The 21,554-nt window shown below is 36.6% G+C and overlaps 1 protein-coding gene across 2 annotated transcripts in view; it reads right to left on the reverse strand.

Moving 5' to 3' along the window:
• Positions 1–11,322, reverse strand: part of GPHR (Golgi pH regulator) — a 65,501-nt gene extending 54,179 nt beyond the window's left edge. The window contains exon 1 of one of the 2 annotated variants that reach the window (XM_089091710.1): positions 11,283–11,322. In XM_089091710.1, coding sequence (XP_088947836.1) covers positions 11,283–11,315 — 33 coding nt within the window. In that variant the 5' untranslated portion in view covers positions 11,316–11,322. Of the gene's footprint in view, positions 1–11,113; positions 11,183–11,282 lie in introns of those variants that run through there. The other variant, XM_089091711.1, reaches the window with a different exon arrangement.
• Between the last annotated feature and the right edge of the window lie 10,232 nt (positions 11,323–21,554).

Consider the following 21,554-nt stretch of genomic DNA (forward strand, 5'->3'; position numbering starts at 1 on the left):
CTCAAACAAGTTGTCGAGAATCCAACCCATGGAAGCTCCAACAGCAGAATAAATTGACCGATTGGTCGACGAAAGCGCATCCATCATCAGAGAAACTGCTAGTGAAATCCTGGGGATTCAGACCCATTCGGATAAACAGTGGATCATTCCCGAAATTATTGATCTATATGTGCAGAAGCATGCCCATGCTAACAAGGTAGATCAACAAAGCAAGGACGAGTACAAGAGGCTGAAGCGCCAAGTAGAAAAGAAAATCCGGCAAGCTCTATGACACTACGTCAATGACAAATGTCGAGAGTGTGAAGAAGCCTTTCAAAAAGGTAATAGCCACTTCATGCACAAGAAAGTCCGTGAACTGTCAAAAAAAGAAGTCCTCGGCCGCTCCTACACTGTTAGATAATCACGGGTCCCAATCACAGACTCTGAGGGAAGACGAGAACGATGGAAGGATCACTTCATCGAAAAACCGAACCCCACAATAACGCCCGAGCCGAAGATCTTACTATTTTTCTCACTACCGCAGCACCCAGTCGACCCAAGCCCTCCTCCACTAAGAGATGAAGTACTCTCAGCAATAAAATTCCTAAAAATTAATAAAGCCCGAGGCCTGGATGGTATTCAGTCAGAACCATTAAAAGCAGGCCCAGAAGAACTGGTCGATATCTATCACAAATTCATAAAAAGTGTCTGTGAAACAGGCAACTATCCCAGATCTTGGGCAAAGGCCACCATCGTCCCCCTTTTTAAAAATGGGGAAAAGGGGGACTGTAAAAACTACAGACCAATAAGTTTAACTAGCCAGCCAGCAAAGATTCTTACAAAAATACTCCTTGACCATCTGAAATCTCTGACAAACCATATCTTAGAGGAATACCAAGCAGGCTTTCGAAAAGACCGCTCTACCATAGACCAGAGTTTCTCCACTCAGCAAATGATGGAGAAGTATATCGAGTTTGCGAAAGAGCTGCTACTACTCATCATTGATTTCAAGCAGGCTTTTGACTTGATATGGCAAGATGGATTATGGTCTATGCTGCTACACTATGGAGCCCCTGAAAACATAGTAATCCTGATAAGAGACATGTATTCACATTTCGTCAGCCAAGTCCAGACGCCCAAGGGATTGACAGAGGAGTTTGTGACATCAGCAGCCGTTCTTCAAGTTCGCCTCTTGTCACCCCACCTCTTTAACCTATTCCTCAACGCAGCGCTATCATTTGCTGAAACTGTTGACGGTGCAGAGATTGGAGGGAGCTTTTTGATAAACTGACATGCGCAGATCACATTAAGAAATTCAACAGTTAAGAGCATCTACTTCAAGTTGACACCGACAAACTAGTGTCTGCAACCAAGCCCTTTAGGATGATCATTAATGTAAACAAAACTAAAGTTATGTGGGTGTCTGGAGACCCTGCTGCAAAGGAACGAGCAACTAACAATAAAAGGAGAGATAGTAGAAAATGTTGACTCCTTCGTCTACCTAGGGAGCCTCGTAACTTCTGATAACGACTGCTCAAAATCAATCAAACGAAGACTCGGCCTGGCAAGCGCCAGCTTCAAGAACCTCTTGCCAATCTGGAAAAACCAGACTGTCAACTTCTCTGAAGGTGCGACTCTTCAACTCTCTCATAATCCCAATAGCTTTATACTCAAGTGAAACTTGGTCAATAAAGGCTGATGATGAGCAAAGAATCTCCGCTTTTGAAACTGAATGCCTTAGACGCATTGCGGGGATTACCTACACTGACCGAGTCTCAAATGAAGACCTCCGAAAACTACTCCGTTGTCCCTGCACCATCATAGACCAGGTCAGAAGCCAACAACTCCGCTGGCCTGGCCATATCCAGCGAATGTCGGCCAACCAGCTTCAGAAAATCACATTCGAAGGACGGGTTCACGGCACGCACCCCAGAGGCCGACCTCGTAAGAGATGGACCGACAATTTCCTGGCCCATAACCTCCCCCAGCTACTTCGTCTAGCGCCAGACAGATCGAGCTACCGTCGCCACATCATCATTTGCTCAGAAGAGAAGAAGCCCCAATTCAGCTACAAAAGCTAGACGGGACTTAATTCAAGTAAGTCAAGCAAAAAAAGCTGTCAAAGCAAAAGGCAGACAAGCAAGGACTCAAAGAGGGAAAAGAAAAGACTTGACTTCACCAAAGCATGTAAAGACACAGTTCGTTTAATTCAGCGATCGCGGGTTCGATATGGGGATAAATTCGCTACGAAGCTTCAACATACTTTTGCAAAGAGCTGTGGAGAATAGTTTATTTTTGTTAATAGTCTTTTTAGTTATCATTGTCTAAGGGAACTTCAATTTCTTTGCTTAAAATCAATAACAGAGCCATCAGGCCAGATCCACTGGAACAGACCTTAGCTCTTGCTAAAGCGTTTGCTAAATGTTCGATTCTGGACGACGATGGTAAAGTAGTACTAAAGCCCCTGATCAAACCAATACTTTCCTTGATCATGCGACATTCTGCAGTGTCTTGATGTGATCAAATCCAAAAATTGTGACAGCAAACTTAAAGTTGTCTTGAAGTGCTGCAGTACCAGATAAGTTCATGATCTTTGCCTGAACCTAGTAAAGAGCGAACCATGTTTCTGAAGCTACCACTCCTTATTAGGGAGATACGACAACATTTCAGTGAAAAAGAAATGGAATGACTAAAATATGAAATTATGTCCCAGAGAAGCAGCTTCTCAAAATATGCATGTGTTTTATGATATTGTATAAGAAGAGGCATTTTTGTAAAGAATTGTACTTAATTTTAATATTGTCTTTTGTTAGTTATAAAAGGTACTAAACATGGCAATTTACTTTCAAATGTCCCCTCTCCCAGCATTCTAAGATGCAAAAAAATAAATGCGTTGTCAGAAACTTTGAAAGGAACTCATTTGATTGGAATTTGAAAATTCTTGTGCCGTTTTTAAGAGTCCAAAGTGATTAAAGTACAACCAGCCCTCCTTCCACGCCTATCTATTCTCCAAACATATTCAATTTAAATTTTGAGATACCATAATTTTCCAAAAAAAATTTCCAATCAAAATTTCGAGTTCAATCAAAATTTTGATTGGAAAATCGAAATTTTCCCATCAAGATTGTTCAGCATAGTTGAAAAGTCCAGTAACTATCTCTCTTGGGATCTAACCCCCCCCCACCCCCCACGCTTCACAGCCTTCAGGATAAGGGTTGTAAGTTATCCAATTTGTGCATTGTTTACATATGGCATTTGTTATTGAGAAAGGTGAGTATGTTTGACCTTTAGTGTCAAAGGAAAGTGTCAAAAAGACAAAAGGAATTCACATGAACCTTTCATAGAATGTTGAGGGGAGTTTCAAACTAAATCAACAGGTTATGTGAATCTGGGTTGTCAAAAGGGCATAACTCAGGAATGAGTGAGGGTATTAAGTTGGAACTTTCAGGAACTGATATGGGGATGATCAAATGACCAAAAAGGCAATATTTGCAGGCTACTACTACTACTGCTACAAGTACAATCATTACTACTACTGCTACTACCACTTTTATAACTACAACTACTGCTTCTGTAGCAAGTAGAACTGGCCAAAAGGTGACATGAGCATACTATTACTGTAATTAATATTGCTGCTACTACTGCTACTGCTACTACAAATACAACAAGACTGCTGCTACTACTGGTGCCACTACTACCACTACTACTATAATATTAGTACTATTAAGGGTCTGGAGGTTAACATTTGAGAGAATATAGAGGAGAAATTTGAACTAAATCAAGACACTGTGGGCATGCAGATTGTCAAAAGGGTGTATCTCAGGAATACATCGTGAAATGAAGTTGGAACTTTCAGAGAATGCTTAGAGGGAAAGATCAATTGACCAAAAGGCAATAAGTGCATGCAACTACTTATACTACTACCACTGCTACAACTACTACTGCAACTAATACTTCTTTTGCAATCACTACTAATGCTAAGAGCATTAAGATGAAAATTTGAGGAAGTGTTGAGAGGAAAGGTAAAATTTCAGGGGAGGGGGGTCAATTAAACAGAAAAAACTATATTTATTCAGGTTTTCAAAAGGGTATATAAGCAATATCGTTGACAGAATGCCCAGGCTGATGACCCCCCCCCCCCCCATGCCTTCTAAAGACGAAAACCTAATTTGTAGTTTACTGAAAACAAATACAATCTAAATGTTCTCACTTTTTTACTTAAAAAAACCAAAATTATTAAGACGTTAGGGATAATTATCAGTATGTGTATATTGAAGTGTCAATCCACATTCATTTTTTTGTTTGTTTAATAATCTCGGTTTCGATTTTTTTTTTTTTTTTTTTTTTTTTATTTTATGAGAAATAGCTTTTTTTGGCTAGGTTACTTATTTTAACTTCTGTTCATTTTGGGATTTAATTTATTTACTGATGATTATTTTTACACTTGGAAAATTATTTGACTTTATTTCTGCTTATTTTTGGATTAATGTAGCTCTTTGGTTTTTAAAAAAAAAATTATTTTGTGGAAATTTTTTTTTAAATTAATAGTAAAAATAGGGTGCAAAAACATTTTTTTTTTCAAATATTCAGTCAACTCTGTAGGGATAGCAAACTTTAGCATTTTTATAAAAATGCTGAAATTTCCATATTTGCTGAAAATCCCATTTAGATCCCCTAAAGAGGTTCAATATATGACAGAGTAAGGTTTACAGTTGCAGAATTTTTTCCGTAGTAGTTTATACAAGAAAACCTGTGTTATTGGCATATTCAAGCTTCCAAGGATAAATTCTAGACGATTGGCTTTTGCTATCTTGAAAAGTAGTTGAGTTAAAAAAATGAAAACTTACAGAAATGTATTCAAAATCTGGACTTTGCTCTAAGAAAGTGTTTTTGAGATCCTATCTCTTCCCTATCATTTCCAAAGGCTTAGAAGATTGCATAAATACGTCTTAACTTCGAAAAAAAAAAAATCTGTTTTCCCCCTTAATTTTACTCTGAGTCTATGTTTCTTTGACTTTAGGTTATGAAAACAATCACAATGGCTTCAGTAGGATTCTAATTTATATTGAGTTTTTTTTTTATTTTTAAAGACACATTTTGACAAAATCTTCTAAATCAGGATTTAGGTAAGGCATGAGACTAACATTAAATTAAAAAAAAAAAGGTTTCAAAATGGACTAAAAAGTAGAGAGCATTGTTTTTCTCCAAATCAGTGAACAGAAGCCAATCAATCAATCAAGTTTATTATTACGCCAAAATATCCAAACGAACAGCACTGACACGTCAAAAAAAAGTTAATCACTGTGATATGTTATTATAATGTCTACAAAAGTATGGCACAAAGGAACGATCGATCGTATTGCACACTACAATTAGCTGGAGGGAGCTTAAATTTTTCTTTTCTTCAGTTTGACCCCGGGTGGGGCGTGGATTTTCAGGAGCTGGCTGACACTCTGGCAGGATGCTACAAAAAAGATCCAATGACAGGCAGGACCTTCCAAAAGTCATGAGCAACTCGTGTCGCCTGGCAGATAGTGTATACAGGCCTAGTGATGTCAGACTCTCCTCAAATTATCTATATTCGTGCCCAAGGATAATTTGGCATGTGCGTTTTTGAATTTGCACGATTTTAAGATCCTGAGCTTTGGTGAGTCCAGGGTGCCAAATCTGGCATCCATATTCCAGGGCAGGACAAGCGTAGGTTTTATAGAGGCTGGTCAAGTTGTGGTGGGATAGTCCAAATCTTCGTAGCTGGGCAAATTGTCTGAGAAGACTGGCTCCTCTCTGCACCATTTTGGAGGTTTGGGATTCCAAGCCAAAGTTATTATTGATTATGATCCCAAGAATTTTTGTAGACTCCACTGCTTTAAGATCAACCTCAGATTCTATTTGTTCTGGAATATGCTTTGTAAAGTAAACTCGGAGGACCACACTTTTTACAGTGCTGATTTGAACTTTGGCCTCGCTTGCTTGATGCCACAGCTTCTCAAGGGTGTGCTTGAGTGCTTGTGATTTGGACAAGACCAATCAAAAGGTGGGTAGTGTCAAGTTGTCTGCAAATTTCAGTCTATGTTTTAGTTGGATTACCAGCTTGTTTACAGCTATGAGGAAAGCCAGAGGCCCACGTTTGGTACCCTGAGGGGTTTCCACAGGTGATGGGGAGGAACTTTGATATCTTTGTTGTCTGCATATTTTTAACCTCAACGTTTTGCCTCCTGTCGCTCAGAAAACTGGCCATCTGTCTAACAAGATATTTTCAAGCTTTCATCTTAGCAGTTCCAGAAACGACGATATAATGGCCTAAGAGGTCGAATGCCTTGATCATGTCCCCAATAAGAACATCGACATAAGAGCCAGGATTTTCAAGGAGCTCAGGATTTCTTCCATCATGATGACAAGGTAGTGCATAGTGCTGTGCTTGGGGTGGAATCCAAATTGCCGTGGATCAGGCGATTCCTTGATTTTTTCATAAAACCAGCTAAATAGAAAATCTTCAAAGATTTTCGAGAAGTTGGAAGTCTTCGAGATAGAAGTTGGAAGTCTGCTGCAGGTCTTTAACTTGTGTCGGGTTTGGCATCTTTGGGATAGGGATGATATACGCGACCTTAAATTGTAGGGGGAAGGTTCCTTCAACAAGGCACTGATTGAAAACGGCAGCAAGTGGTGTAGACAGTTCCTTCATACACTGGGCAATGATTTGCGTGGGGACTTCGAAAGGGACATGATGCCTTATTCTGGTCCATCTTGCGAATCTTTTTCTCGACTTCTAGGGGTGATTATCGGGATTTCGTTCAGTGTTCCGTCGAATTCGGGTAGTTGCTGAAGAGGTCGATGTTTAGAGCAGATTTCGGCAAAGTAGGAGTTTATTTCGTCTGCTGACAAGGGACGACCAAGTAGTTTCTTGACTGTAGCGTGGAATTTCTTGGGATCTGTCTTCGAAAAGCTGTTCAAGTACTTTGGCTCCATATTGTCAGCAGGCGGCTTGACATTTGTTCACAACTACATTCTGCAACTTCCTTGCTTCATTCTGGTATCCTTTGTCAAACAGTTGGTCATGTTCATTTAAAGTGAAAACAAAGGCTTCAAAACAAAATGAGCTTAATATGACATGGAAATTAGATTTATGCAAGTTAAAAATGCATAAAGGAAAATGGTTGTGAAGTTCAGGAAACCAACTTAAAAAGCTGAAATTATGTAGAGCCAAATTCAATTTGCACCCCTTAAAATTATTTTGCACTTTTTAGCCCATTTTGAAAAGAAGTTTTGATTTTTTTTTTCTTATATTTGTCATTTTTGACTTTTAAGTCTTCCAAATCTTACTATTATATTGAATTGTATTTATTCTTATGCACTGGCAGATCAAGGAGGACCCCCAAGATTTTTTCTGGCGCCCTCTTTCCCTGTTTTTTTTTTGCTTCCTTTTTTCACTCTTTTCCTAGAATAAATTTGTCAATTTGGTCAATTATTGGCACCTTTGTCACAATGGACCTCACCAGATTTTGCTCATTGGCACTCTTGTCATATTGCCCCCCCCCCTTCCGAAGATTTTGCTCTAGATCCAGCCCTGTTCTTATGTAAATTATTATACATCTCATATTCCTAACTACTATGCCCTCTCAGCTCTAATACAATCATTACGTGATAAAATTGATTGGAAGGAATTGAATATTTGGAAGTGGTCAAAAAGTGGCTCACAAATTTCCAATTAGTATGTGCCCAACTACCATTTAATCAAAAAGTCAGTGAGTTGAGGAATTTTTTATGATTATGAAATATCATCCTATTTGAAATATGTCCAGATTTTAGAAACCTGATGGACATTAATGGGATAAAAATATGAAATTAATATACTTTAGTGAAATTCATGTTGTGAATTTCACTCAAATCAATGATTTCATTTTATGCATAGCATGGAAAGCAGTGGGGAGATCACTATCATCTACACAACAATGCATGTATGCATAGATTAAGTGTGCTTCTAGCTCTGCAAAGTAGAGGACTGGAGCTGGGAACTTTCATATGTTTAAGTACATGAAACAGTGACTTGCATCTCAGCATTTCAACAATGATGAAAAGCTTCAAAATGCCATGACAGGTTGGCTAAATTCCCAGGTGGCAGCAGAGGGAATTGCAAAAACTTTAAAAGATATGACAAGTAGTTGAATTTGTTCAGAGAATATGTGAGAAAATAGAGAAATGTTGTAATTTTTGTACCTCAAATGGTTTAATTTTTATTCCTAAATGGAGGTTACTTTTTGGACAACCCTTATATGACTAGATTCATTAATGAACAAATACATTATCAGGTTATATAGGAGACCATAGGGGAAAGGGTGACAAGTATTGACAGGATAATGATAATGACTATTATATTGACAAGGAGCATAAAATATGGGATCTAATGTTAAGCTAGGCCTACTACTTTTATTTCAATAATATATTTCCTTCAGAAGAGTCATAACCCTGACTGTTGCCTTATTTAGAACTATATATGGATATATCAAGTAGTATGTTCACCTTGTTGTCATGTAAGGAATGTTGGTTTGCATTGTTTTTGTGTTTACTTCTTGTCAGTAGTTGGTTCATAATATGAAATAAAGCCAGTTTGGGAAACAAATCAGAAACTTTTCTATATTATAGCCTAGAGCTGTACCAAGCTGGGCTAGGGGGAGGGGGACATTAGTGAAAATATTAGTTACTATATAAAAGATACCCAATTGGTGGAAATGGGCGCAATTAAATAACAGTAAAATTTCTATTATGTCACCTAAACATTGAATTAGAATAATAAGATAAGATATTTATTTTGAAAAATTTCTATCACAAGCCCCAAAGGAATGAATTAAAATTTTGAAGTAATAAAAAAAAAAAGCAAAAATCATATAAAAAATACAAGAAAACTAAAAAACTGGCAAACAATGCCAAAACAACAATAACAGAAGAAATTATTTTATCAGTAATGAAGGGAAACAAATTTTTTTTTCATATCTGGAGGCAAAAAATGGATTATAAGGTAGGAACAGGTATAAAACAGTCTAAGGTGGGCAGAATCTGACAGGGAGGGTCTTTTGGCAAAAAAAAATTTCTATGTGAGAGTTCACTGTTACATTTTTTGCAAAATGGAGGCACAATATAACTCTCTTGCACTTGAGTGTTTCAAATCTGGCTTTCCTTAGAAGAGAATATGGAACCTCAGCTTCTTTATAAATTATTTGCAGGAATCATTTTTGGATGGATTCAATTTTTTTCTGATTCTTTGCAGGAGATGCCAGGGTGCCAAACTGGACAAGCACATTTGAGATGCAGGCACACAAGGGAGGAATAAATCCTTAAAGAATGGGAAGGGGGCAGTAATTTTTTTAGGAGCTTAAGGAGGGAAATAGATGTATTAACTCCATGGATAATATCTCCTCCTGCAAAATGTGTGAACTTTTACAATAATAAAAAAAAATAAAAAAAAAATGTAGTTTTAAAAATAAATTTAATCACTAATTTTGTAGCTAACCATAGCTTCAACTTTGTGCAGAGATGTCAAAAAGTGTCTAAGGTTAATGGTCTCTGAATTTGGAATGAGAAGACTCAAGCCATTGATCTGGCCTCTTGGAATCTACTGTGTGTGTGTAAACAAGAACTTCAAAGGAACCTGAAAGTAATTTTTTTTTTAATTATTGAAGTTTAATTGGTTTTAAGGCTTAAATTTTTTAAGAGAAGACAAAATATATTTTTTCTGGATAGGAAGACTTTTTTTTCAGAGGAATCTACAGTGTGTATGCAGATAAATGTGTGAACAAATGTGCAAAATGTGGATTATTCTGCAGTTTATGAAGTAAGAATTGTTTTATTAAAATGTTTCCTTATGTACTGCTAGAACCCTAGGCTAATACCAAAATTGTAATGCCAAGTAATCTAAGGGATAACACAGAAATTTTGGGGGAAATAGGGTTAACAAAACAAGGTGTGCTTGTAAGGAAACATAGGCTTTTGGTATTATAATTGATTTAGAGGGGTTTACTTTCATATCTGAGTTCAAGGCATTGTCTACAATGTCATTGAGAATGCTCAAACACATGAGTGAGAACAATAGGCTAGCCTACAACTGAAAATGTAAATATTTTTTGAAATTATTTTTAAAAACAGATTACAATAGAAGTAAACACAATAGGCCTAATCTGATAAATAGAAACATAGTTCATTGTTAGAAATAGAAGTATAACAACTTTTTTTCAGCTTCACAACTTTGTTCAATTGCATTTTATAAGGTTTTAAAGATATACAAAAACATTTCCTAAATTTTGAAAAATAAAACATTGATAAGGCTTAAAATTCTACTCAAATAATAGGAATTACATTTTAGAAATAAGCCAGAGAAAGAAACTGATAACTGAAAATTAAGGTAAAATGTTGTTTTATCTAAATTTCAATAGGAATAGACCTGTCATGTAGGCAAATTTCAAGACCCTCTAGAGGGAGGAGTGGAGGTAGGAACTTAAAAAGGTAAATTTTTACCAAATCATATTATTGAGTAACAACTAAAGTGAATATAGCATTTGATGCCTTTTTTTATGCTGATTACAAATATAATAATCATTTTTGTTGGAAATGAATTTTAGCCCCCCCCTAACCAAACCCCCCCCACAAATGTGCAAATATGGATCCTGAATTGACACATATAGGGGGGGGGGGGCTAAAATTCATTTCTGACAAAATTGATTATTATATTTGTGATCAGCATAAAAAAGGCATCAAATGGTATATTCACTTTATTTGTAAGTCAGTAATATGATTTGGTAAAAATTTACCCATAAAAATACCTTCCCTTCCCAGGGTATACTTTAGCCTATAGGCCTAGGCCTAGACCTATCCCTGAAAGTTTCATTTTTCCTAACCTAACCCCTTTCCAAGATAGTCAAAATTAGCTAAAGCAGAATTTTACCAAAACGCAACCATAACTTTTAAAAATAGTACAGAATAAAGGAACCATTTTTATTTGTTCATTATATTTCCTCCAGAAGAGGCTCACCACAAGGCCTAGGCTAAATATTTACTGGAATGAGTGTTAAGTGGCATACTTGGGAACAATTTCATTTTTTATCTATAAAATTAATTTAGAAAGCATTAAATTCACCTAAATTACCTTAATTCCAGTTCAATTTTGACAAAAGCATTAAAAGCCACAGGTTAAGTTGCTTAGACAGCCTAGCTAAAGCATAGAAATATCAGTGGTTGTCTGTCCACTGACAATTATAAGAGTTATAAGAATAAATATTATCACAAAAAAAACTTTGAGGATGTTCAACCCATACCAATGAAAAAACTACAGACAAGCTTTGTATCATGTTTAGGTTTTAATTTTCACGCCAATCATAATCAAAGTTGCCTACATTCGACCTATAAAAGAGCGCATGAAGGCCGAAGAAGGGAAATTTTTGCTAAGAGAGAGTGCAAATCAAAAGATTCGTACGCAGCCCCTCTTATTGTTCTGACCACTCTTACATCATTTAAAAATAATTATAAGTTATCCTGAAAATACAAATGAATGTGAATTGTCAGTTTAATACACATATGCTAATATTTGTTCTTTAGAATCTTAATGATATTTGATTTATTGAAGTTATAAAATTTAAACATTCAAAATTTATTTTTTTCGGTAGAGGACAAATCTGACCTTGGGAAGCTATAGGGGGTTTTGAGCCCCAATCATGTTAATTTCTGCTACTTTTGAGTTTCACTCAATTATTTATTTTAACTTCTGTTCGTTTTGGGTTTCATTTATTTATTGATGCTGATTTGTGGTAGTTTGCTGATTCGTGTTATACCTGGTAGATTATTTGATTCTATTTTTGCTCATTTTGTGTTTAAGGAGTCCTTTACTTTTCTTTGAAAAAATTATTGTGAGGAAAAAGTTTTTAATTAATTTCTCTTCGTTTTAAATTGACAAAGTCTTTTTCAGGAAAAAGGGTATAGTTAAAATCTTTTCTGTTTTTTCCTTAAGAATTTATAGTTTGGCCAGCTATATGTGTGCTGGAGAAACTTTTTCAACAGTTTTTCACAACATAAACCCGTTTGAAAATCCAGACACAAATACTAGCGTTTAATTTAGTTCGATACCTTCTCTAGTTGACCTGAGAAATAAAACTTAATACCATTCGGAAAGAATTCTATCTATGCTCTTTGACAGCTTGGATATACTTACACTCTTTTGATTTAGTCATTTTAAGAGAAGAAGTAGTAATAAAAGTAGCCCCGAAAGTTCAAACTTAATACCCTTAGTTGTTCTTGGAATGTTGCTTAGATGTCTTATTAGCAACCAGCATAAATGCATTGTAAGACTACACCGGCTATACATAACATATGAAACTAAGAGAGGTAAGGTAATAATAAATGAAAAATAAAATAAAAAAGGTGAGAAAACAAGGATATTTTCGGCCAGTGACAAAGTAGGAAGACGAAGAAAAAGCAAATATTTTGACAAGGACCTCCGCCAAGTGGCCCTCTGTGCTAAATAAAAAAAAAATCTAACCTTTCGAAGTTTACCCGACAAAAAGAGAACACGCACTGAATAAGAACCAAGCAGGAATCAATGAAAAAGGATTTACCAAAATGATTGAGCAAGAATTTTTTGAGATAAAAAAAAATATTCAAACAGAAATTTGGCAATTAATAGAGACACCGGAGATATTTCATTGGTCCCAATTTATAACAACTTAATATTAAAAGACTCAACCAATCTGTTTGCCCAGTTTAATTTAAGAGAACCTTTTTGCATAACTAATGAAAACCGAAATTGCTCGATCATTTTGGTAAATCTTTTTTCATTGATTCCTGCTTGGTTTTTATTCAGTGTTTGTTCTCTTTTTGTCGGGTAAACTTCGAAAGGTTAGATTTTGTTTGTTTAGCACTGAGGACGACTTGACGGAGGTTCTTGTCGAAATATTTCCTTGTTCTTCGTCTTGATGTTTTACCACTGGCAGACAATATCCTCGTTTTCTCACCTTTTTTTATTTTATTTTTCATTTATTATTTCCTTTCCTCTCTTAGTTTCATAGGCAACCAGCATGCACACTGTGCGTTTTAATTTAATCTTAAAGCAAATTTTAGTTTTTAAGCATAATGGACAAATTGCATAACTGTGGGGGGTTGACTTATGCAATAGCCCTAGATATGTAGTCAGAAGACCCTTCAGCTATACTGAACGGTAATATCTTAAACTTTCATTGAAAGTGTTTGGAAATTTTTAAGATAAAGAGGAGGGCTGATTGCTCTCCAGTCACTTTGGACTGTTAAAAAAGGGTACCAGAACTTTGAATTTCCAATCAACGTGGCTTTTTAAAATATCAACGATATTACTAGGTATGATAAAGAAGCGCTGCCTATGATTTTGCTTATATACTCTTTTAATACTTGCTTGCGTATAGTTTTTTCGTCTAATTAAAACTCCCCCTAAACTTTTCAACTTAATACCCTAAGTGTCATTAGTTACAGTAACCGTAAAAGTACACACATAGTGTCTTCTTGCTAGTTCGAAATTCGCCACAGCTTACCCTGAAAGATCTAACTTAATAATGTAAGCCATTATTATGATATTTGTTTGTCACCCTTTTGAAAATCTACCTGATCATAGTTCGTTTTGATTAAGTTCAATACAAGGGCGCCCATAAGCTGAATTTTAGGGGGGGGGGGCTTATTTAGTCTAACCGATACTTCCAATGCTGTATAATAGAAATCTCAAAAACAAATATAAAAAAATATAAGGCAGCGTCATTCAGCCAGGGGGAGTGGGCTGATACCCCCTTACGGGCGCCCATAGGTCAAACATCCGCCAAAATATTCTTTGAAAGCTTTACCTTAATACCCTTAGACTGTGTAGTAGCAATAGCAGCATTAGTAGCGGTGTGCACATAGCACCTTTGGATTTTTTTCAAGCATCCCCTTCAGCAGACGGTGAAATTAACAACTTAATACCATCAAGCAGTCCTGAAACATTGCTGATGCGCCCTCTCGGCAGCCTATGTGGGCATAGTGTGTTTCTCTGGATTTATTTCAATACAGTTTCAATATTGCCCCCACTTTTCGCCTTATGCCTTTATGTTTAGCAGCGGTAGTGGTAGCACCAGTAGTTATAGCAGCAGCAGTAGCATTAGAGTTAAAAGTAGTAGTCTTAGCTTTAGTAGAAGTAGTAGTAACAGTAATAATGATAGTAACAGTTGTAAGAGTAGAAACAGTTGTGTTATGATGGTAATATTGTCCTTTGGTTAGTTTAACATCCCCCACGTCAAGCCTTGTAAGTTTTAATTTTATATTCAAAACTGTTCCTAAGATATTGCTTATATGCCCTTTTGAGTACCTACACAGGGATGGTGCTTTTTTATTCAGTTTATCTCCCCCCCCCCCCCTAACAGTTATCTAAAAATCTCATCTTCATTAGCTTAGGTATAAATGTAATAGCAGTCACAACAGTAGTATTACTAGTTAACTTAACACAATTAGCCATAGCTAGGACACCGTTGATAACCGTTGATAACAAGATGAGATTTTTAGATAACTGTTAGGGGGGGGAGATAAACTGAATAAAAAGCACCATCCCTATGTAGGTACTCAAAAGGGCATATAAGCAATATCTTAGGAACAGTTTTGAATATAAAATTAAAACTTTAAACATATTGCATTTTGGTCAGTGGTCAGATGAACATCGCTTTTATGATGCCCTGGAAGTTTTTTGATGTGCTCTTTTGACACCCCTTTGACGCCTTTTTCACCTTAATACTCAAGCCTTACAAGTTGTTGCAATTGAAGTAGTAGTTGGAGTAGTTTAGTAGCAGTAGTAGTATTAGTGAAAGTAGCAGTGGTATTAGTGTTTTTCAAGGTTAAAGGTTGGATTTTAAAATATCTGTACAAAATAGACATAAATAGAGGGTAAACGCCGGAGACACAAGGTCGAATGACAAAAACCCGGTACATTAATCGGAATAAACCTGTTTGACAACAAAAAAAATAATAAGAATTATTCCATGACTCACCAATAGACGGGCACCCACCCCACAAATCCACTGACACCGGGCAAAGATCCACCGAAAACACACCAATAAAAAAAATCCAACGGGCGAACAAGGTCCGATGACCGGCATCTCACAGGGTAAAACACCCAACAAAACAATATTATCAAACGTACCCAGTTTTTAATATATTATTAATTCTCAAAATTTATTTGTAAGGATAGAATGAAGTTGCTTTTTTATATTTGGAAGAGATTTGCTGCAATCAATAAATGTTAGATAAAGACACCATAAACCCGTGATTGAAAATAATGGCGAGAACCGTGATCTCTCTGTACTTAATTTTATGTGCTGAATGTTCCATTTATGTCAGGTTTCATAAAAATGGGCATGTTGCACAGGGAAAAAAATATTCGAACGAGTAGTTCGTAGTTAGTACGTAGTACGTAGTACGTAGGTAGTTCCGACCGGTCATATTTTACCTTAAATAAAAAAAAAATTAAGGGTGAATATCTGTGAAACAGGCAAAATATTAGTTAGAAGATATAGAGTTTCAGTTTTACTCTTATTGGGAAACGAAGACGGTGTAACATGAACAACATGGTTAGTAGTAACATGAATATATTACCTTTTTATCAATTGATATTCCCCTTCAATTATTCTCTGATAGTTCCAACTTAATACTCAAATCTATTCTGCAGATACGCCTTTTTGACAATCTACATGCACCTAGAATGTTTTGATTTAGTTCAAATTCTCCCTCAATATTCTGTCAAACTTTCACTTTCATACATCTAACCTTAATTGTACTAATATGATAGTATCATGGTAGTAGTATGAAAGATCTTATGAAAAATCAGAATAAATCAGATTCTGTCAAACTTTAGCAGTAATAGTGTACTATTATTATTTGTAGTAACAGTAGTAGCAGCAGTATTAATAGCAGTAGTAGAAGGTCAATTTCGCCTTTTGGTCAACTTTAATCCCGTTCATGATGCCCCTTAAGTTTCTTCTTGATACTATAAGCCGTTCCAAAAATATTGCTGATGCACCCATATCAGTAATCTGTATAAACATAGTATGTTTTGATTTAGTTCAACTTTCCCCTCAACGTTTGCCCAGGTATTTATTTCAATATCCTCAGCCTTAGTAGTACTCGCTACAGAAGCAGTAGTTTTAGTGACAGCAGTGGCTGTAGTAATAATAGTTGGGGTACCAGCAGAAGCAGTTGTAGTTGTAGTAGTAGTAGCGGGGAAATAATAGCTTTTTGGTCAATTGATCATCTCCCTTATCACTTCCTGAAAGTTCCAAATTAATATACTCCGTCATTGCTGAGTTAAACCCTTTTGACAACCTACATACACATAACTTGGTCTGGTTTAATTCAACACTCCCCTCAACATTCCCAAGAAGACTCATCTCAATTTTCTTCGTATTTTGGGAAAGTAAAAGTCACACATGCATCCTTTTTCTCAATAAAATCTACTATAGGTAGACAATGAACAAATTGCCTAACTTACAGCCCTTGTCCTGAGGCCTAGGGCGGGGGGGGGTTGACATCCTCAATCGCATAATTACTGAACAGTTTCACAATGCTGAAAAACTGATGTCTCCAAACTTTGTTTGGATCTTTGTTTTGGAAAATAATGGGTGTGGGTAGGGGGTTTGCTCTCAAATTACTTTGGCTCTTAAAAAGCATTGCATTGTAATTTCCGATGTCAACTCAAATGAGACCCATCTGAGGTTTATAAGACTACCTATTCCATAAAAATATTATAGGCCCCAGGGCATAACTTAAAGTGCTTTCCCCAGGGCTCTGGGGTTGGGTCAACACTGGAGGCATTATTATATGTTCTTTGGACTATTTTACATAAAATAGAGACCTTACAATTTCAATCAGATGTGTTTGGTGAAAAGACGGGTAGTTTTGGGGGGGGGGGGTGCTATTTGACCTCCATTGCTTTAAACTGTTATTAAATAAAAAAAACAAGTTTTTTTTAACTGAAAGTAAGGAGCAACATTAAAACTTAAAACGAACAGAAATTATTCCGTATATAAAAGGGGCTGTCCCCTCCTCAACGCCTCGCTCTTTACGCTAAAGTTTTTCATTGTTTAAAAATAAGAAAGAGTTGCGAGAAAGTCAAACTTTAGCGTAAAGAGCGAGGCGTTGAGGAGGGGACATCTCCTTTCATATACGGAATAATTTCTGTTCGTTTTAAGTTTTAATGTCGCTCCCCACTTTCAGTTAAAAGAAAACTTGTTTTTTTCTATTTAATTTTTGAACGTTTTTGAATAAATGCAGGTTTTGATCTTGGCTCACCGTACATGAATAATTAAAACAAAATGTTCATATTTATTTACTTTTATTTGGTTAAATGGCTTTCTCGAAACTTGTTTAGTTCTATTTACGAACGTTTTTATTAGTAATAAATATACGTAACTTACGAATTAACTTACGTAACGAACTTCTATATTCATATATTTTAATACGTATATTAGGGGGTTCTCCCCCTTGTCAATACCTTGCTCTTTAAGCGAAAGTTCGAATTTTGTTCCAATTCTTTAAAAATGACCGCTTAATCACAAAGGCCGCTAATTATAATAAATAGCTCTTATGAAAGTACTAAAAAATCTTTGGCTTAAAGAGCGAGGTATTGACAAGGGGGTGAACCCAATCATATATGTAATATTTTCTGTTCGTTTAAAGTTTTGTTGTTGCTGTTGTTGCAGTTGAAAAACTTGTTTTTTTATATTTAATTTCTGATCTTTTTTTAAATAACGCTGGGAAGTCCGGTGTCCCCTACATAGCAATGTCCCTTCCCCCATGAAAACTTCCTTCATGGAAAGATCCTCCCACATAACCCCCGACCCCCCCCCCCACTACCAGGAAAAATCTCCCCTGAAAACGTCTGTATACTTCCCAATAACCAATACTATATGTTAACATTGGGTAAAGTTCATTACTTTCAGCCCTCCCCCCGGGAACTTCGGAGAATTAAGTCATCCTAAAAGAAATACTTATAATATTTTTGAACATGCTGAATAAAATGGCAATCTCAAAATTTTGATCAGGTGACTTTGGGAAAAAAATGAGTGTGGGTGGGGGCCTAGTTGCCCTCCATTTTTTTGTCACTTAAAAAGGGCACTAGAACTTTTAATTTCCATTCCAATAAACCCTCCCACGATATTCTAGGACCACTGGGTCGATACGATCACCCCTGGGAAAAAACAAAAAAAACAAAAAGCAAAAACAAATAAACACGCACCCGTGATCTTTCTTCTGGCAAAAAATGCAAAATTCCACATTTTTGTAGATAGGAGCTTGAAACCTCTACGTTACCACGTTACCACCAACTGTTTGAAAAGGGAACTAGAACTTCCAATTCTAATCAAATGAGCCACCTGTAAAGTTTAGACAGGCATTCCTCCCATAAGAAACTTAGATACCTTAGGGGCATAACTTACAACCCTCGCCTCTAGGCTCTGGGTTTTTTTTTCAGTCCCAAAAGCCATTTTATATGATCTTTGAACTATTTTTAACAAAAGGACTTTCTCAAAATGTCTATTGAATGCATTACAGGAAAATATGAAGTGTCAGGGGGGGGGGGGGCTAGCTTCCCTCTGATCATTTTGACTCTTACAAAGGGCACTAGAACCTCCGGTAACCAATCCAATGAGTTCACTCCAAAGTATATACGACCAACCTTTCTATAAGAACCTTATATGTCCCAATGGCATAACTTATAACACTTGGCCTGAAAGCTGTGGGGGGAGGGGGCTGTCTTCCTCAACATGGGTATCTCATTTTTTTTATCGGAAGTGATTGGGGAAATGACGGGCGTGGAGGGGGTTTTTACCCTTCAATTGCTTTTGGCTACTTAAAAGGGCACTAGCCCTCTTAATTTCCAGTCGAGTGAGCCCTTTGCAAAGAACTACTTTTGAAAAATAAATGCAACCCAAAATGAACGGAAATCAAAGGCAGCGCAATACGGCTGTCTTCTGCCAAAACCAAGTATCTACAAAAAATTCGACTTTGAGTTAAGGACGACCTCCCTTAATCTTAACACGGCGAATCCAGTAGTGAAGTCCGAATTTTTCTATCTGCTATATTTGCTGAGATACCACCTAGTATCTACATTGATAAAAACGTAATTTACCGGTTTTTCACAGCCAAAACCTAGTATGCACATACTAGAATTGTAAAACCTAGTATCTACATCCAGCAGGAAAATGGGTGGCAAAACCTAGTCTCTGCGGTGAAAATCGAGCAGACGAAACCAAGCATCTACGGATTTCGCGAAACAACAGTAAAATTTCATCATGATCATTACTTTCTTCTGTCATCACCAGCAAAAACAATAACGAAGTCTGAAGAATAATGAAGGGTTTTAGTAATAGTAGAGGAGAATTACTTGCAAGACTCGCAGTATTTTTAGTATTTTTTTTAGATATTTCAAGATATTGAACTTGTGAAGCACATTGAACCATCGCAGCCCTCCTGTAGTAGACCAGACCTTGGTAAAAAGAGTGTGCTAACTTGCATCATCTCAGATATAGGAAGAGGAGTGTTACCAAGACTTTTGGTCTTGGGTATCTCATGGGGTCGTGGGTACTGCAATCTCATCCCTAAGGAGTAAAAACAACTTTGTCGAGTTAATCCTACAAAACGACTGGTTTCACATTCCATCTCCAGATTTGGTTTGTTTGTTTATACATTGTGGGTTACTTAAAGATTTCTTCCGTCGGGGTTGCTGTTGCGCTAAGCTGAAATCATCTTATATTCCATCTATATTATGCTCCAGTCAGGTCTTACTTTTTTCACTAGTTCGAGAATTTCGATAAATCTCGCTAGATGACACAATATTTGCCCTCCTGCGCAACATTTGTATCTCAAGCTGCAAAGGATTGAAACCTGTCAGCAAAGTTTTTTGGCAGTTTCTAAAAGGTTAAGAGCTCAAGAAAACAATGATGTTGAGTTTTTATAATTGGAGTTGTTGGCTCACTACTGCCTGTAGGAATTTTTGCAAAAAATTATGAATCCAGTACAAAAAAAAATCTGCATTAGAAAATGGAAAAGACAAATTATGTATTTCCTATTTCAGGTTTGGCCAAGCAGCTACAGGCAGTAATGTAGTCGTCGGACAACCTATTGCTGTAAGAAGCTCAGCTGAGCAGACGAAACCTTACGAAGATACTCAGATTGACAAAGACCCTTCTGTTAATGAGTCTGAACTTCTAGTGTTTCATGAATTGCAACCATTATTCACTGATGATGTCTTTGAACTAGAGCCATTTGTGCCATTTGACATGCCATGCAAGACAGTGAGTGAAACTCTTGTAGCCAATGAACAGATCAATGATAGTGAAGATTTGAGGAATGCCAGTAGTTATGAGGAAAACAGAGCCCATTATTGTACTGGTAGAGATCAGCTGCAAGAAAACAGTCAAGACATACGAGAAAGAAATACGAAAGTAAGAATTGTGTCAGTAAATGGTAAAAAAAAATCATGAAATAAGTAATACTGAACAACAAGAAAATGTGAATACGGAGCTCCCTAGAAGAAAAAGAAACAGAAGTAAAGAGGCAAAAAAAGAAAATACTAAGTGCAAGCATCCTTTTATTGAAAACTACTGTGATATTACATGTAAACAGAAATTGGGAACAGAAAAGAAATCTGAAAAAGTTTTTGGAAAGAAGGCTATGCATTAAGAACCAAATTACTGGCCGGCTGTGTGAGGCTGGAGTGCATAAGAAGACGGACGGTAGAAAGTGACCCTCATTCGGTTAAAGTCTACCGAAAAATAGAACTAGACACTACTACCTTCCGAAGAAAGATAACAATGTGGTAGTGAAGATGGAGGTTTGCAAGAAATTGTTCATGAATACTTTTGGGTTTAAATTGGATTATTACCTAACTGAATTGAGCAAGAAAATGAAAACTGGGCTAGTTGGCGAGCACATAATGGATTTCCGGGGTAGGCAGAGTCCTCACAACAAGCTACCACCAGAAGCAGTTGAGAATGTGAAAATCCTATCATTTCTTTTTGACCCTCTACGCCACATTACCGTCGCAAAAATGCACCAAACATCGGATATCTGCCATCTTCTTTGACGGTTGATTTGATGCATCAGGACTTTGTTACTAAGAATCCAGTACCAGTTGTGTCGCACGAGACTTCAAGATGTCAGTTGAAAGAAATGAACATTTTGCTAAAGATGCCGTCATGTGATGTTTGTCCTGAGTGTGAAAAGTACAATCTCATGGAGAACGATTAGAGCAGCAAAGAAAACAGCAGTGATTAAGGTGTTAATGGAGAATTTGAACCTTCTTCTGCTACCGAAAAAAATACTCACGATGTTGATGTTATCAGGCGAAACTGGCAAGAACACATTGAACAGGCAAGGAAGGCTACACATGCCTATCAACGTGACGCAAATAAAAGTGGAGATACTGGAATATTTGTATTCGCAGTTGACTTGCAAAAAGTGATTTTCTTACCCGACTTGCCAGGGAACAAAGAAGCAATATTCCTTAGTCGCCTTGTTGTCTTCAATGAAACATTCACCCGTGTCGATGATAC

Source organism: Artemia sp. Qi Xiang Cuo, chromosome 7, assembly GCF_049724085.1.
Source record: "Artemia sp. Qi Xiang Cuo chromosome 7, ASM4972408v1, whole genome shotgun sequence".
Classification (NCBI taxonomy): domain Eukaryota; kingdom Metazoa; phylum Arthropoda; class Branchiopoda; order Anostraca; family Artemiidae; genus Artemia; species Artemia sp. Qi Xiang Cuo.